Source organism: Apus apus, chromosome 19 (genome assembly GCF_020740795.1).
Source record: "Apus apus isolate bApuApu2 chromosome 19, bApuApu2.pri.cur, whole genome shotgun sequence".
Taxonomy (NCBI): domain Eukaryota; kingdom Metazoa; phylum Chordata; class Aves; order Apodiformes; family Apodidae; genus Apus; species Apus apus.
Window position 1 is genome coordinate 6,101,956 of NC_067300.1, and position 17,383 is coordinate 6,119,338.

At 47.8% G+C, this 17,383-nt stretch overlaps 1 protein-coding gene across 1 annotated transcript; it reads left to right on the plus strand.

Moving 5' to 3' along the window:
* Window positions 1-1,241: 1,241 nt before the first annotated feature.
* Window positions 1,242-16,636, plus strand: DOLPP1 (dolichyldiphosphatase 1). The gene is made up of 8 exons (XM_051636928.1): window positions 1,242-1,342; window positions 9,847-9,947; window positions 11,596-11,680; window positions 11,941-12,040; window positions 12,887-12,985; window positions 14,304-14,432; window positions 15,269-15,358; window positions 15,809-16,636. Exons 1-8 carry the CDS (start codon window positions 1,267-1,269, stop codon window positions 15,843-15,845), a joined length of 717 nt encoding a protein of 238 aa, XP_051492888.1. The 5' UTR covers window positions 1,242-1,266; the 3' UTR covers window positions 15,846-16,636.
* The last annotated feature ends 747 nt before the right edge of the window (window positions 16,637-17,383 follow it).

Consider the following 17,383-nt stretch of genomic DNA (forward strand, 5'->3'; position numbering starts at 1 on the left):
AGGCTCCCCAGGTAAGTAGCATCCTCTGGGAACATTCACCTCAGCTTGGTCTTCCAAGTGGGCGATTCCAGTAATCAGAGGTATTTAGGGAAGGGAAAAAAAACCCCTTGGACCAGGTGTTGCCTCTGCAGGGTCTTTTAGATGATGCAGGAAGTATCATCTTCGGCGTCCTCGTTTCCCTTAGGAAAGAGCTTTTAAGCAAGAACTTTCCCTTAAGGAAGAACTTAAGTTCATGCTTTATTTTCACACGTGCGTGTTCCCGCAGGAGCTGCTGCTCCTCTACAGACCTGCGAGAACGTGGCTGTAAAAATAAATCTACTTTCTTCCTCGTGTTACTACTTAGAAATAAAAGAGAAAAAACAAAAAACAAAGCAAAAGCAAGCAGCGTTTTCAACAGTTTAGCCCTTGTCACTTAATCGTTCCTGTGAAAATAATAATGTGAAACATCCCCGTTTGCAGCGGGAGCTGGAGGCGAAAGGTTCCTTTTTAAAAACACGACTTTCCAGCCTGGAAAAGGGTGGCGGGGAGGGGGGCCGGTCGGGTTTTCTCTGAACGGGAGGAGGAGGAGGCGGCAGCTCCCGGGCAGACCAGCCCCGGGCTGTCCCTCTGCGGGGCGGGGGCGGTGCGGGGGGAGCCCCGCAGCCCCGGGCTGTCCCTCTGCGGGGCAGGGGCGGTGCGGGGGGAGCCCCGCAGCCCTGGGCTGTCCCTCTGCGGGGCGGGGGCGGTGCGGGGGGAGCCTCGCAGCCCCGGGCTGTCCCTCTGCGGGGCGGGGGCGGTGCGGGGGGAGCCTCGCAGCCCCGGGCTGTCCCTCTGCGGTGCGGGGGGAGCCCCGCAGCCCCGGGCTGTCCCCCCTCGGGGCGGGGGCGGTGCGGGGGGAGCCCCGCAGCCCCGGGCTGTTCCCCCCCCCCCCGCAGCCCCCGGGGCCGTTTTCCCGCCCCAGCCCCGCACCGCGCCGCAGCTGATTGGCCCGGAGCCGGCAGCAATGGAAGCTGCTGATTGGCTCATCTGCATGGCCCCTTCCGCCAATGACGAAAGGCGCTGGCGCCCGCCTTTCTTTTTGATTGGCTCTCCCGCTTCCTCCGCCCTCCTCCGATTGGGCGGCGGCGCTAGAAGGCGATTGGCCGCGCGGCTCCCCGGGTTGGCCGGCGCCTCACCTGCCGCGCAGCCCCATTGGGCCGCCGCGCTCCGCTCCCCCGCCCATTGGTCGCACCGCCCCTTAACCGCGCTCCCATTGGCCGCGCTGGCCCGGCCCGGTATCCGGGTAAGATGGCCGCAGTCGGAGAGTGCTCGCTCCCCGCTCCGTGGCGGCCGGTCTCCCTCACTCACGTCGAGTATCCCGCAGGTAAAAGCTCCGCTGCGTCCCCGCCCGCCCTCCGGGGCGGCGGCCGCGCCGCTCTCCTGGGCCGGTCCCGCCCGGCGCCCCGCGGCACCCGCGAGGGCCGGGCTGGCGGCTGCCAAATCGTGAGCCATTGAGCGGGCGGGCGGAGGCGGCGGGACGCGCCTGCGCGCTGGGGCGGCGGGACGCGCTGCCGGATCGTGAGCCGCGGGGGGACTCGGCGCCGCGCATGCGCGCTGGCGGTGCCGCGCGGCCGGGGCTGCCGGGTCCCGCGCTGCGGGGACGGCCCGGGGGGCCCGGGGGGGCCTGTCCCGCCTGTCCCGCCTGTCCCGCCGCTCGGCGGCCCCGGGGCTGCCCTCCCGTGGCACCCTCGTCTTCCCGCGCCGTTTCCTCGCTCCCCTCCGCAGCCCCCCAGGCGCGGCTGGCCACGTGTGGTGCCGCCGGGCCTCGAGGTGCGGGGCCCGCCCGCGGGTGCTGCCTCCCCGCAGCCAGCCCGGCGTGGTGTGGTGTGGCGGGGCCTGCTGCCCCCTCCCTGCCGTGCTGCTGGGGGGGCTGGGTTGACGGCTGGAGGTCTGCCTTGGTGTGCCTGTGCCTGCCTTGCCGGCCCTGGGGCTCCCTTGAGGCATCACCCCGTGGAGGTGGCCCTGCCCCTCGGGTGTTCGTGGCCTCCAGGTGGTTTCTGTGGCTGTGCTGGGCACAGAGCTCCCTGTGGGTCAGTGTTTGGGTTTGGGCACAGTCAGCGATGAGAAGAGGTGGGTTTCTGCGTGCGGGATGGGCTGTTCCAGCTGGGGCAGTGGTGTGATCCATCAAGGTCCTGTGCTGTGTCCCTGGGTGCCAGCAGCCTGGCCCAGGTTGTGGCAGGAGGAATCCTTCATCTCCCAGTGCAAGAGCAGGTGGGTCTGCACGCAGGCTGCAGCTGTGTAAGCACAGTCTCTTTAGCAGCTGTGGTCTTCAGGAGCTCCTCTTGAGCTGCTTGGTGCTGTGCTGTTCCTGGGTGAGATAAAAAAACCCACGACGCTCTTTTTTTAGCTGCTTGTTGTAATCAAAGCCAATAGAAAGAGCATGGTGTGAAGTGTCAGTGTTAGTATTGACAATATGGGCAAAATACAAATTTGGTTTTAACACTGTTCTCAGTATTGCTAGTTCTAGCAAGTCCCTAGCTTGCCATAAAGTGTTGCTGTATGTCTTGTTTCAATAGCTGGATTTTAGTTCCTGATGAAAGCTCTTCTCAGCAGTGTAATACTTAAAGCTTCTAAAATATTTAGGGATCCTCTGGGTTGAAAGTACCCATTCAGCCAGAAGACTCGAAATGTGACAACGCTGGAAAGCTCTGGTGCTGGAAATACATTATTTCTTGTGCCCACCCCCCTCAGTGTGGCTGTCTTGTGGTTTTTCTGTGATACTTTGTGTGTAAGATTGGCGTTTCCTTTGCTGTCATGCATTTTCCTTCACCCTGTGTGTTATGTTCTTCAGCCATCCCCCTTCTCAAATATATTCATGTGACAGTTTGGGGGAGACAGGGGAAAAGTCTTTCCAGTCTTACTGATAATCATCTTTGTATCCTGTGTCCGTATCTGAACCTGGCAGTACACACAGAGTGTCCTGTGCACTGTCTGCTGGGTTGGTTTGGGAAACGGAGGTGGCTGAAATTGCTGCACGAGGATGATCTGTCAGATCTTAAAGGATGTGACATAATGTGATTATTTTCTCTCTGCATTGAGTGCTTTTCTACAGGCAAACTGAGATGATGATTGTGTAGAGAGGGTAAATCACCACTGAGATTAGAGTTATGCACTGAGGAGATGAAGGCTGTGTTTGTCTTGGATAAAACATGTAATTATGGAAGCCTATAAAGTGGAGACAAAGTACTAAAACATTAAACAGCTGGAGGTGCAAAAGTTTATCAATTTATTTTGGTCTAGAAAAATGAGTTGCCGTAAGATGTTAGGTCTGATCTTTTTACCTAGATTTGGGGAGAGTGCTCTAACTTCATGTATAGAAAGCTGTTCACATTCCCTGTGTGTACAGCTGAAGTCCAGGTCCATAAATCTTCTAGAGAATGTGTATTTATAAAATAGTGATGTTGGCAGCATGCTGAGCACAATGGGGTTAATGTAGCTCTGTGGTGATAGAGATGGGTCAGAATGTGAAATAGATCCTGCTTTTACCAACATAAATTATTAAGCTGTCTTGGCATGTCCTGCACTGTTGTGTGGCAAACATCTTTTGCTCTTGGCTGATCCCAGGGGCTGCTGGCCTGGAGTGCAGCTTGCTGAGCCACTGTTCCAACTTGCTCTTAAAATCTATTGTATTTAAAGACTTCCAGTGTGGAAGTGCTGTTGTTCCAGCTTTCATCTGACAAGAGTGATGGTCCCTCTTGCTGTGACCAGGTGAAAAGCAGTCACTGCTGATTTCTGCCTGGCAGATGAAGCCCATTATTTGGCCTCCACTTGTAATCGTGAAGGGAGAGATGTCTCTGGAAGGGTGCTTGTCTTCTCTGTCTTTATCTAATGTTCCCTTATCAGTAGTGATACAGTACAAAGCACCAAACACCCATCCTTACTGCCTGTGTGGCTGCTCAGTTTTCTGGGGCTTTCTGCTCTGCCAACTTTGAGCAAGACCAATTGAAAAACCTGCAGGTGGATGCTGTGGTAGTCAGCTGCAAACTGGTCTGAGTAATGGGCTCCTGGAGACCTAACTGAAAAATTCCTGATAGTAAATGTCAAGATCAAACACAGGGCGAAGAAACGAACAGTGGCAGTGTAACGTGTCTGCTGAGGCATGCTGCTGAAGAGGACAATATCTAAAAATACTGTCCTGATATTGCTTTCAGAAATGTTTGGTCCTGGAGCTTTTGATATCAGCAGCTGTAGTTTGCTGAGGCCGAGGAGTGGTCTGGCATAGTCTTGGGTTGCTGGCAGGTAGACAGGAAAGATCCCTCTTCTGTACATCTTTCCAGTAATCAGCTGGTGATTGTATCAGGATTGTGAAGCCCTTTAATGGGTGTATAAAAGCTATACTCCGGGTATGTCTGATTGCTCTTTGAACCCATTTCTGCTTTGGATCTCTCAGTACCTTTTGGCACTGAGCTTTGTAACTCAGTGTGGTTATTGTTTCTTGTCAGCTTTTAAGTCCAGTGCTCAGTAATTTCATCCAACACTCTCTATCTCATGTGCAGTGAGAAGTAACAAATGTTTGCTGTCTATTTCTCCATTGATGATTGTTGTATCCCCTGTTATCCAGCTGAAAACCCGAGTTACTCAATATTTTGAGTGGCTGCAGTTTCATGCTTGTTATCTTTGTCCCTTTTCTATTTGTCTTTTCTCTGTTTACTGTCTCTTTCTAGGTCATGACACCAGGATCGTGTAATAAGTTTTTGTAGTGCTGTAACAATAACTTCTGTTTTGCTCTTAAAAAATGCCCTTCTTGCCTTTTTGACTGCTGCAGAGTTTTGGATACTACCCTGAAGGTACTGGCTCACACTAAGCCTGAGGGTTTTTTTGTTTGGTAACAACTAAACTAAATCCTGTCAGGTTGTGTGTATAATTAGGGTTGTTTTTTCCCGTGTGCATTACTTTGCATGGGATGACTTTGTGTTGCAGACTTAAAACTCATCTTCAGGGACTTCCTGTCTGTGGGGTGAGTTTAACTGGAGAAACATCGAGTTCCTGGTTTGTTTGGGATTTTTATTATTATTATTTGGAGACTAGAAAAAAACCAAAACTTCCTCTCTTCAGTGCAGTTGGGATTTTTAAAGCTCTGGGTCTTTCTGGAACTCCTGTTTTCAAGTTGAACAAGTTCTTGAAGGAGAGAAACCTGGCATGCAGAAACCTTTCTGTGCAGAATGACAGAGGATCTTCCTGTTTTCTCTGCTATGGGAGGTGTTGACTACAGTCAGGTAGAGAGGCAGGTGTGCAAAATCATCCCATGGGTGAAAAAGTGCAGCAGAGCAGAGGTCCTTGTGCTGTGTTTGTGCTTGGGCTCAGCATTTCTCGTGGCTTAGTATCAGCCCGTGCTGCTCCTATAGGCATGTTTGTTCTGATAACCTTGCTGTGATTTCTGGTTAGGGTGGTAGCTCTCCTGTCAGGGCTCATTTGCTGAAGGAGGCAGGTACCACTCAGCTGTTTGGCTTCTTTAATGTAGGGCTTTATGTTTAATTTTCCTGCAGAAGTGTCACATGTGCCTTTCACGCCATAACTTAAAGCCTCCTGAAGATATTTTTACTGACCCACAGCTTGTGATGCCAGGATATGTGCAAGTGCAGGAAATGAGGATCCATCATGACTATTTGCTGGTGTAAATTGGATGTGACACACAGACTCTGCATGTTGCCTGTGCAACTTGCACACGTTCATTTATTTAATCAAGGATATCAAAACCAGCAGCAGTGCCACAAATAGATGTTTCAATAGGAAGCAGTGGTGACAGTGGTGAAGCTGAATCTTGTGGTAGGATGTGGTTAGAGTGCTGTTGATTCACATTTTTACATTAGACACAGGTTAAGCTAATGTGATAAAGCTCAGCTATTTCCACTGCAAGAATGCTGGGTAAAATGTTGAATTGGAGCAGAAGCAGATGCTGAATGAAGGCTGGAAAAAAAATAATAGCGTGCTTCTGAGCTATTTATAGTGTTTCACCTGCTTATCCCTTGGGTGCCTAAAAATGAGGTAGTTGGATTCTTTATTTTTACATCTCAGGCCCCAAATGATGCCCAGAGAGGGCTGGACTTTTTTAAAAAACCTGAATTTAAAACAACCCCCAAGCTGTATGTTAAATAGATAATAATTTTGTGTTTTTCCAAAGGTTTTGTCTCTGTCCCTACTGCTCAAAGGAGTTACTTTTAAATTCCCAAGTTTAGTAACATGAAGAAAAATTAATTTTTCGAAAAAGGTGTGTGTGGGGGGTGGGGTGGAGCTGCTTGCTAGATCTGGCTGGATTTGAAACTGTCAGCTCTCCTGCAAGTGCCTGTTCCCTGGGAATAAGTCTCTGAGGGCGCGGGAGTGCCAGGGTAGGCAGGAGTGACACAGTAATCAGGCTGCCAGGCCCCCGGAGCGCTGTGCGGTGATCAGCGCTGGCCTTTCTCTCTCAGCTCCTTCCCTGGGGATTCCAAATCGTTTCAGAGCTGGTTTAGTTAGTGCAGCTCCTCTGCCTCGTCTAGTGAGTACATTTCTGATGGCATTAGCGAGTTCCTGGGGCACAGCAAAGTGCTGCCTTCAGTTAGCGTGCATCTATTTGTTTGCCTCCTCCTCTAGAAAGGCTGGCTTCAGTATGTGATTGTTTGGTTGCTGTTAGCCACAGCAAGGGGAAGTATTATTAATGCTATCTCTGTTTTAAATGGACAGTTGAAATATTTATGGGGCTACTGTTGTAAGGTTGTCTGAGTAAAGGACTTGGCACTCTGCCTGCAGGCAGCATCTGATGGTTTCTGGTTCCCCACCTCAGCTTCAAGTGTGGGTTGTGTGCTGGTGGAGTCTGGGTGGCTTGATTTATTTGGTATATTATCAGATAACATAATGGAGGGTCCTGAATTTGGTAGTCCTGATGCTATTTAAACTAAAATACTACTTAAGTATTCTTCCACCATCTGCATGAGAAATAGAACCCCCCTGAGAAGATAAATAATCTGGTTTGATTTTTACTTGGCAGAATTATGGCTTTTAGTCTTGAAGTGCTAAGCCTTTATGTGCCATGGGTTAACAGAGGGAATGATGTGAAACATAGTGATTTCTCAAAGATGAGCTGCCTTCAGCTGGCAACACTGGAATTGAGAATATTGGAAAGGCTCTCAGGGTAGTTTTGATTGTCTGGTGGCTTGTCTCATGAATTCCCTCATCAATGAAGATGGGATTTATTTATCCGAGTGTTTGTGATTTGTGTAAACCCATAAGGGACTTGATTCTCTATTGCCAGGTAACTGATGCTGCCACTTAGACCTGTACTTTGCTGTTCTGCTTTGGGAGTGTTTGGGACCCACCTGATGCTGCAAAGTGAACCTGCAAGAAAACTCAAATTCAGTGTCTTCTAATTAATGGGGCAGGGTGGAGTTGGAGGCCTGTAACCAGTGGTGTCCCCCAGAAGTCAATACTCGGTCCACTCTTGTTCAACATATTCATCAGTGACTTGGGGATGGAGTGTGACCTCAGCATATTTGCTGTTGATACCAAACTGGGAGGGGTGGTGACACTCCAGAGGGCTGTGCTCCCATCCAGCCTGATCTGAACAGGCTGGAGAGCTGGGTGGAGAAGAACCTCATGAGGTTCAACATAGGGCCCTGCACCTGGGGAGGAAGAATGCCAAGCACCAATATAGGTTAGGGGTGGACCTGCTGGAAAGCAGTTCTGAGAAGGTTTTGAGAGTCCTGGTAGATAGTAAATTATCTGTGAGCCAGCAGTGTGTCCTTGCTGCCAAGAAGACCAATGGAATACTGGGGTGCATAAGGAAGAGTGTGGCCAGTAGGTAGAGGTCATTCTCCCCCTCTGCTCTACCCTGGTGAGGCCACATCTGGAGAACTGTGCCCAGTTCTGGGCTCTCCAGTTCAAGAGAAAAAGGGAACTGCTGGAGAGAGTCCAGGGGAGGGTAACAAACATAACTGGGGGATTGGAGCATCTCCCTGATGAGGAAGGGCAGAGAGATGGAGGAGAACTTATCGATGCCTTTAAGTATCTAACGTGTGGGTGCAGGGAGGATGGAGCCAGACTCTGTTCAGTAGTTCCCAGTGACAGGATGAGGGGCAATGGGCACAAGCTGGAACATGGGAAGTGCCATTTCAATATGAGGAAAAACTTATTTATGATGAGGGTGACAAAGCCCTGGGACAGGCTGCCCAGGGAGGTTGTGGAGTCCCCTTCTCTGGAGATGTTCAAAACCTGCTGGGCTCTGGTCCTGGGTAATGTGCTCCAGGGGCTCCTGCTCTAGTGGGGGAGCTGAACTGGATGATCTCTAGAGGTCCCTTCCAACCCTGACAATTCTGTGACTCCTTAATGCTTTTCAGGTTAAGAATAAAATAGGCTCTCACTTCAGGGAAGCCCCAGTATTCTTGAGGGTTTTGCCCTCCAACTCATCCTCATTTCATTGGTGTTGCAGCTTAGAACTCCTGCAAGTGGTCCTTGCTGGTAATGATGTTGGTTCCCAAATCTAACCCAGAGTCTGGAATTCAAGAGGGATGTGAGCACTGTACCTGATGTAACCACAACTGTGTGGCAATACCATCAGCAGCCTGAACTTTGTAGCAGTGCAATAACATTTTCTTTTTTTCTTTTTTTTTTTTAATTTAAATCAGTTCCAGCATTTGGAGGCTGAGGTTAAAGTCCATTTTGCCAAGTGCTGTTTTAAAATGTGGGTGCGTGGGCTGGGGAGGCTCAGTATCTTGCAGTAGAATTGATCTAGGAATGAGTCCAATGCTCAGCCTTGCAGAGGCATCCTGTTTTCATTTGAGAGGAAGGATAAATTTATGTGGGGGTTGATCCTTTTGTGTTTGGTGATGGGATGGAGACGATTTAGTCCCTGAGAACCAATATGGAAAGTACCAGGCCTCTTAATTTGCTCACTGGGTTTTCATACTGCGTTTCTGTAGTGACTGCTGTCTTTAAAAATCTTCTGGTAGACAGTTCTCATTCTCCTGATGCAAAATTACCCTGATGATTTTTTATTTCCTCAGAATTCGTGCTGACATCTTCTTTCCAAATGGTTTGGATGTGTCCTTTTTCAGGGAAGAGAGGCAGGAGAAAATCAGATCAAAACTCGTAGCTGCTCTATACTGTTGTTAGCCTCCTTGTGTGTCTGTGATAGTTCAGGATAAAGGTTTTGAAGTACCTTGAGACCTCTTGTGAGGTCCCATTGCCGCTCCCCAGTTCTCCCTGGGGGATAACCAGACTGTCAGCTATTTGGGGTGGAAGCCCACAGTCACTTCTGTGTGCCACCAGTGGGCTACTGGGTTAAAAAGCGGAGTCTCCTTCTTTCCCCTTCATCTCCTGCAGTGTTTAGCTATTTATTTCCTCCCCTTCTCGCTAATCGTAGTGTTCATGTGGACACATGGTGAGACAGATTAGGGAGCTGATCCAGCTGCAAACTAACCCATTTTAGTAAGGAAGTAGGAAAGGATTTGTCTGAGGAGTGCTTGCTGGTAATTGCTGGCACAGGGAGGCAGTGTGAATGAGGGGGAGGGAAAGACGCTGCCTCTTTTGCAGCAGCCTGTGCTTATGTTGGATTAAAGTGACTCCAGGCCCACACCCATGGTCATTGTTGTAAATTGGCTGGCAGTAATCTCTGCTGAATGATGCCAAGATCCTCTCATCCCTGCTTTTCAACCTGCATGGAAGCACTGCTGTCTTCCTTGCCTTGGCTCCTCTCGGGCTGGAGCAGCAAAGGCTGGTCTGCAAAATGGAGACTCTGCAGTGCTGGGTTTGCCCCTCTGCTCTCAGTGTTTCAGGGCACCAGCTGACCCATGCTCTTGTGGCAGGAAAGTACCTGTGAGGTTCAAACTGATATGTTTCTCTTGTTTGTTTCCCTAGGTGATTTCTCTGGTCAGCTTTTAGCTTATTTGAGTCTTGGTCCAATATTCATTATTGTTGGCTTTGTTACACTCATCATATTCAAGAGAGAGCTTCACACGGTGAGTCCTTCTCTCCCTTCCCAGCTTCTTATGGCAAAAAGTATTTTCCTTTTGTCACCTGGTGCTCCTGTATTCACACTTGTTTTTCTCTCTTTCAAGAGCACTTAGGTAAGGTGATGTTCCTGTCAAAGAACAGCAGGAGACACTTATCACCTGTACCAGGTTAAAAGACTGCTTAGCCTTTGCTGACTTTTCTGTTACCCTGTCATATGTTTTGGGCATTATCTGTCCAAAAACATTCAGGGAGATGTCTGAGCAACTAAAGAATGCTGTTGCAGAGCAGGAACACTCCCAAGATCCAGTAGGATCATAGCACTAGTAGGTTCCTGCAAGATGGGCAGCATATGTAGGAGATAGTGTCTGTAAATCAGTAGGATGTGCTTTCTTTTGAACTACTGAAGCAGAAAAGGGGATATGAAATAAAACCTACAGATTTCCAAGGCAGTGGATCTGTCTATAAGGGCTGCTCCCCAGCTGTGAAACAAATACCAGGGACAGAAGAGACTTGCTTTTGTCCACATGACCAACAAGGGCCTTTTTTGTAATACATAATGCTTTCTGTCTGCCCTGACAGGTAATTTGGAATCAGTGGCATGGATAAATTTCCTTTAGGAAGTATAAATCTCTTGTAACATTTGCCTTCAGTAAACAGATAAAATAGGGGCCAATGACAGGATTTTGGCAGCATATTTCTAATGCAGGGCCATGGTGTCATGGGAACCACAGGCTCAAGGGACCTTGGAATGGGACTTCTAGGTTACCAAGCTGATGCTGAGGCAGCTGTTAAGTTTTGGCAACCCAAAGATTTCTTGTTGACCCAAAAGAGAGAATAAGTTAGAGTAAGTGTTGCACAAATTCATTGGGTTTTGAATACAGGGGCTTGTTAGGTGTTGGTAGCAAAACAAGTGTTGAGATTGATTCCCGGTTCTTTGTGGGAAGGCAGCATTGAGATGAAGAGGGATGGGAGCTGAGTTGCAGCAGCCTGACCCCGTAGCTTGGGACACAGGGTGAAAAATTGCTTCATCATCTGGAATGGGACTGAGTGTTAAGGAGACAGAGTATCATCACCAGCTGGGAATGTGAGCACAGCAGCAGCACTAATTCAGGGGAGTTGTGTGGACTATGGAATTAAAGAGCCAAAATAAATGCTACCAGTCTGGCTCAGTTCAGAATGTGACTTCATTTTAGATCAAAAAAACCCAAAACAACTTCAAGATGAAAATATTAATTAGGGAAAAGCCAGGAAGCCTAAAAAGTCACCTTTTTGAGGCTTTTTGCCCAAAGAACAGTGTATGCACTCCCCCTGTTGGTCATCAGCAAATGACAATCCCTGAAAAGCTGCCCTATTAAAAAATGTCACTTTTTACACTTGCTGGTGGAAGTATGCTAACAGAACTGCTGTACAGTGGCATTTTTGTCTCTCTATCATCTGCTGAAAAGCTGCATATGCACAGTGTGCTGCCACATGCACAAAGTGGGTTGAATAAGAAATGCTTTTCTGCCTCAGCTAGAGAATTTTGAGTCCGTTTGTGTTAACTCGAGTAGTCAAAATTAAAATTAGAAACATGGTTTGGGGTTTTGTCAAGAGACAGCCTAGGAAGTAGATGGATCTTTTAGATGGGATGACGTGGTTGTCTTGCCTCCACAGATCTCTTTCTTGGGAGGGCTGGTGTTCAACGAGGGAGTGAACTGGTTAATAAAAAACGTAATCCGGGAGCCTCGGCCCTGTGAAGGTATGGTCTGGCCCTGGGTGTTCTGGTGTGGGTTGAGTTTTGAGTGGAATGGGGGGGTTGGAGGGTGTTTTCCCCTCTGCCTCATGTTGGCTTTGGATGTTTGGGTGTGAGAAGGCTGGCAGAGCCATCTGAGCAGAGACGTGTCCTGTGAATTTGTGTGCACATACTCCAGCAGAGTGGTCTGGCTTCGTGTCTGGAGCATTCCAGCTGCTGTGGACAGAGTAGACCTTGACCATGCTCTTTTCTTCTTCTCTTCCCAGAAGCCCATTCAACAGTGACCACAAAATATGGGATGCCGTCCAGCCACTCCCAATTCATGTGGTTTTTCTCTGTCTATTCCTTTCTGTTCCTTTATTTAAGGTAAAAATTCACTGTCAGGTTTGGGCTGTTAATGTGTTGTAACATCTGAATTAGATGGCTCCCTTGCTGTGAGCCACTTCATTGGCATAATGCAATCAGATCTGAGGAACTGCACAACTTACTGTGTCTAGGGTGGATGAAGCATGTGTGTCTCAATCTAAATGCAGGACTGTAGTTACTATTTCTGAAACCTGAAGGTTTCAGGTAGGCCTCCTACACCTGACTGGGTACAGGTCTCCTAATTTGTGTTTTCTAAGCTGTGACTATCCACCAGTGTGAGGGAAGAGGGAGGGGATAGGAAGGAGGAAAGAAGAGCTGCTTCTTATGTGTCTACTCAGTTTTGTTAGTGGGGTGTCTGCAAACTTTTAGGTAATACATGTTGCCCACTTGCATGAACTTTTAGCTCATCTCCTTTACTGAGTACTGGTGTCACATGCTGTGCTTTTCTGAGGTTCTGGCTGGGGCATGGCTCTGGTTTGTGGCTCCATGTGTAGACGAAGACAAAACTCACAGGTTCTCCCAGCTTTGTTGGATGAGGGAGGGACTCTGATGTCTTGGCTCCCTGTTGCATATGCCCAGCATGTGCCTTGCCCATCAGCTGCAGTAACTGAGCATTCTGCCTTCCATCACAGCAATCCCTGCCAACAGTAGGAGAGAGAGAGAGAGGTGTGGCCTTTTGGCTTCTCCTTTACTGCTGCCAGTGGGCCAGATTGCTGCTGGGATGGTACTGAGCTGCCCAAGACCCCACTGGAGTAGAGCTTTCCTAGGGTTTCAGAGAGAGTGAGGACAGAGCTGAGGAGGGCTCAGCTCCCTGCCCCTGTGCTAATGGCTCTCCATCTCTTTCAGAATGCACCAAACAAACAATGCGAGGTTTCTGGATTTACTATGGAGACATGTGCTGTCCATCTGCCTCGTCACAGTGGCTTTGCTAGTCTCATATAGTAGGTATGGAGCAACTGTTTGTCTTCTGCTCTCATACAGTCCTGTGGCCCTGAACAGCCAGCAGACCTCTCATCCTTTATCCCCCATTTCTGATCCAATTCTTCATGGCTGCACTGTACTAGCTGGAGCTTTGCAAGGGTTGCTGTGTTGCCATGAGACCCTTCCAACAAGTAAAGGTGCTACATGTCTGGTGCTTCATGGGGACATTTCTAAATAACTCAAAATGAGCTGACCTTGAACCAATTCCCCCCTGGCTCCATGGCCTTGCTCCAGCCTCACTGCCTTGCCCTCTTCCCAGCACTAACCATGGATGCATTGCACCATGCCTTGGCACACCAGCATCTGCAGCATGGGGATGGCCACTGTTGATCAGTCAAATTGTTTGGCTTCAGCATTAGTTAATAAAAAACATTTCTAGCTATTTGAGTTGCAAGATTTAGTTGTATTAGGATCAATAAAGAAAACAAAACTTCGATGATGATTTTTTTTTTTCCTCTTTAGTGGGATCAATCATCATCATAATATATGCACACAAAATGGGCTCCACTGATTGGAAACCAGACAAATTCAGGCTAAAAACAAGGCTGTGTTTTTCCCAGAAAAGTAGTTAACCTGTGGACACAGCTGACTATACCCTAGAGCTCATTATTACTGGTTATTTTAAAAATTCTGACAGGACAATTTCATTCTTCATTCAAATAAAAATTAATTTGAGGAAATCCAGTGGCCTGTGCTAGGCAGAGGATCAGGTAAGATGATCTTAATAGCTTTATGGTGAGAAGAATTTTGAATGTGACACGTGGAGCTGGTGTGCACAGGTACCAGACCATGAATCCAGCTTTCTGAGCAGCTGCAGTCACAGTGAGCACCCTGTGGTAGTGCAGCCTTCCTGCTGTCACGTCAGAGAGTGGCAAAATCATAACAGAAGTGCTGTGTTCTTAAAAGCTTTTAAGATCCTGCTTTGGTGGCTTGGAGGGGCTTTGTCTTGTGACTGGGTTTGGAAAAGTCTCTCATGGGAACCAACAGGAATAGTTCCTCAGCTAATCCAAAGATACATGAAGAAGAATGTGAAGAGTTATTGAGTTAAGGTCAAACTAGAAGTGCTCTAAGCTGAAACTGCTATATGAAGGAAGATAGTTTTTCCCTTTTTTCCCCCCCCACTTTTTTTTAGCCAGCTTTTTAATGAAAAAAAATGTTATCCCCTTGTAACATCTGGAGGATAACTTCCTCTGAATGTCTGAGGCTCCAGTGAAGCATCAGCCCTGAGTCAGGCCTACTCTTGTTGTAAAGCCTGTCTGCTGACTCTTCTCTTCCACTGCAGGGTTTATTTGCTTTACCACACCTGGAGCCAAGTCCTATATGGAGGTGTGGCAGGCAGCATCATGGCCATAGCCTGGTTTGCCTTCACACAAGAGATCCTAACTCCTCTCTTCCCAAGGATAGCTGCATGGTAAGTCTCTCTGTTCAGTGGAGGTTTTATTCCTGCAAGTCTGCTTCCTGTGGGTGGCTGTTTTGCTCATTAAATGAGTCCCTTGCAATGAGCTGCTCACACAGATGTAGCAGAATTATCTGGCAAAAGAAAGTATTCCTAATTGGGGTAAAAATTGCATCTTGCAACTGAAGCAAAATAAACATAAAGATGCTTCAGTCTTTAAAATGGTAGTTGTAGCCACACGAGCCCGGACTGTAAATCAGCTGCTTAAACTTTGATGAACTGCCAGAGTTACAGATGCTATAATGAGAATTCCTGGGTTCTGTTCCAGTTTTGCCTCCTGATTGTTGTGTAACCTGTTCCTCTGTGTTTTCTTCTGCATGCACACACACGGGATCCTATGTCCTGGCCTGATAGGGGAGAGGAAAACTAATCCACTGTTACATATGTAAAGCCCTCCTCAAGCTGTGAGCTGTGGCAGGGCTGGAGAAGCTTTTCAAGCCCAACAGACCTTTTGTAACCTATGTCTGATGACCTTGTGAAATTGCAAATCTATTTAAATGTATTACAGTCTGGAAACATTGTATCAGGATAGGGGAAAAAAACAAAAAAAAACCAACCAACCAAACAAAAAAAAACCACACAAAAAACCCCAACCAAACAAACCCTAACAAGTGTGTGGTGTTTTTTTTTAAATTAAATTAAATTAACAGGGATCTCCTTTCCCAGGTAGAATGAATGGAATAGTAATGTTAACTCTGGAGCAATTTTTGTGCTTTTTTCATTTTGATCAAAACTGGGGTGGAGAAAAAGTCTAATTATTTTCCCTTTTCCATTGTCTTGTCCATTTCCAGGCCAATTTCAGAGTTCTTTTTAATCCGAGACACCAGTCTCATTCCTAACATCCTGTGGTTTGAATACACAGTCACCAGAGCAGAGGCAAGGTAAGTTTTATTTGGGGGGTGGAGGAGCTGCAGCTGGTTTGACTTGTCAGGAGTAGCTATTAATTTATTTTCTAATCTGTAGATAGCTGCTGTGGGCAGAATAGTGCAGAGTAAAGCTATACCAGTTGTGGGTTAAGTACTGCTCTGGGAGGTGAGTCTGTTGGGGAGCGTTTGGGGTTAAAGAATGTTTTATTTAAATAGTATTTCAGCTCTTTGCAAGCTGTTGTTCATGATGTTACCTCCACATGTACTTGTGCACACTTAGGACATGGTAGATGTTCTAGGGCTCTACTTGTCTTCCTGTGGAGTATGGTGGGGGCAGCTTTATTTCTGTGTGGAGCTAAGCAGAGCCTTACTTCAATCCTTCTGTCTTTTGCCCGCTGGTTTGCCACAAAACCCTGGGGTAGGGCTGGGGCCCCTCTCTCACCCTGCCCTCTGCTGCCCCCGCAGGAACAGACAGCGCAAGCTGGGTACGAAGCTCCAGTGACTGGGGAAGCCCGGGGACCAGAGAGCACGTTGTAACGGAGACAGACAAGAGCAGAGACCTGGGAGCAGCAAGGAGACTTTTAACAGACGGACCAAAGGAACAGGCAGGGACCATACCCAAAACCTGAAAGCCTTTGCTCTGCTTTAGCAGCTAGCTGGATGCTCCCTGATGCATGTGGGACCGTGCAGGAGTAGAAACTCATTTTCAACACAGATGCACATTGCCAGTTGGAATGTACCATCGTGTCTACGTCAGGGGAGGGGGGAGAAAATGCCTGGTGTCATGTTTGGGGGAGGGAAAACCAAAACCAAATCCTTTCTGTGACTTTTTGTTTTGTTTTTTTTTGTTGTTTTTTTTTCAGCATGAAATATACACACTATTTATTTTTTTAAATGGAACTATTGTTTTTGGGGTGGGTGAGGCACTGAATGTGTGTTTTGTTTTTGGTTGGGTTTTTCTATTCTGGAAGAAGATGACAAAACTAATCTCAAGGTGATCATGCTTAATTAGGGCTTCTAATTTTTCTAAAAACTTCTTAGGAGGGAGGGGAACTAGGATGGGGTGGCCTAGGCAGAAGGGAGAGGAAGGTTTCCTTTCCTTTCTGCAACCAGTCTGGGAGTTCAGAATCCATTCCAACTGCACTTTGTACAGATGGAAAGAGAGACTAAAAATCTGATTTTTAACACTAGTGATGGTTCTGCAGGGAAGCCTGCATGGATGCCATTAAGGGGAGTGTGTGTGTGTAAAACAAAGGAAAAACTGAAATATACTGACCATTATTTTTTTTTCCACTGCTGCTCCTGTTGTGTAATTAGCAAGAGTGTCTTTCTCAGAATCTCTTCTAGGTGGCAAGATTATCATACATATCTCACATTTATTCCATCTCTTCCTTTATACTTTTTATTACCTCAGGGTTGCTGTGATCTGTACAGCTTCTGATGTTGTACTGGGTGTGCTACTGATGGCACTAGGAAGCCCACTGGTTATAAGCAGTGCTGTGCTCCAGGAAGAATCAGCCCAAAGCCTTACAAAATTCAGTTGCTGGTCTCTTGTCTGAAGCACTGGATTTTAAATTTTTTTTCTGTTAAAGCTTAAGGGAGGGATTTTTAAGAATGAACAAAGTGACAACCATCAATGAACAGCAAGGCAAATGACTAACAACTAGCTCAGCTGCTGTCTGAATTGTTTTTTGAGGAGTCCTGTTAGAACCCAACTGTGAGCTCAGGCAGGGAGCCTGTCCTAGCAGAGCCTCCTGCCAGTTATGAGGATGGCTTGGTCAGGGTTCTGCAGCAGTAACCTTGAAAGCTGAACTCCTACAAGCAAGTTTTGCTTTCCGTCCTTCTTCCATCCTGGTTCTGCGTCTGGGCAGTCAGCTCTGGGTGCTGTGTCTCTGTGGGAGTGTCTGCCATCTGTGTGTGCTGGGGTGGCCTCCAGCTTCCCTCATCCATGAGTTAACCTGGCAAGGGCTCGACTCAAAAGTGCTTCAGGGCTGTGCATGGACACTTTCTGTATCTCTGGCATATAATGCAGCAGTTCAA

Bases quoted from the DNA above. Each gene is read 5' to 3' on its own strand.
- DOLPP1 (XM_051636928.1), top strand. From the start codon at position 1,267: ATGGCCGCAGTCGGAGAGTGCTCGCTCCCCGCTCCGTGGCGGCCGGTC. The intron at 9,948-11,595 runs GTGAGTCCTTCT...TTGCCTCCACAG, and splicing joins TCAAGAGAGAGCTTCACACG to ATCTCTTTCTTGGGAGGGCT. The intron at 12,041-12,886 runs GTAAAAATTCAC...CATCTCTTTCAG, and splicing joins TTTCTGTTCCTTTATTTAAG to AATGCACCAAACAAACAATG.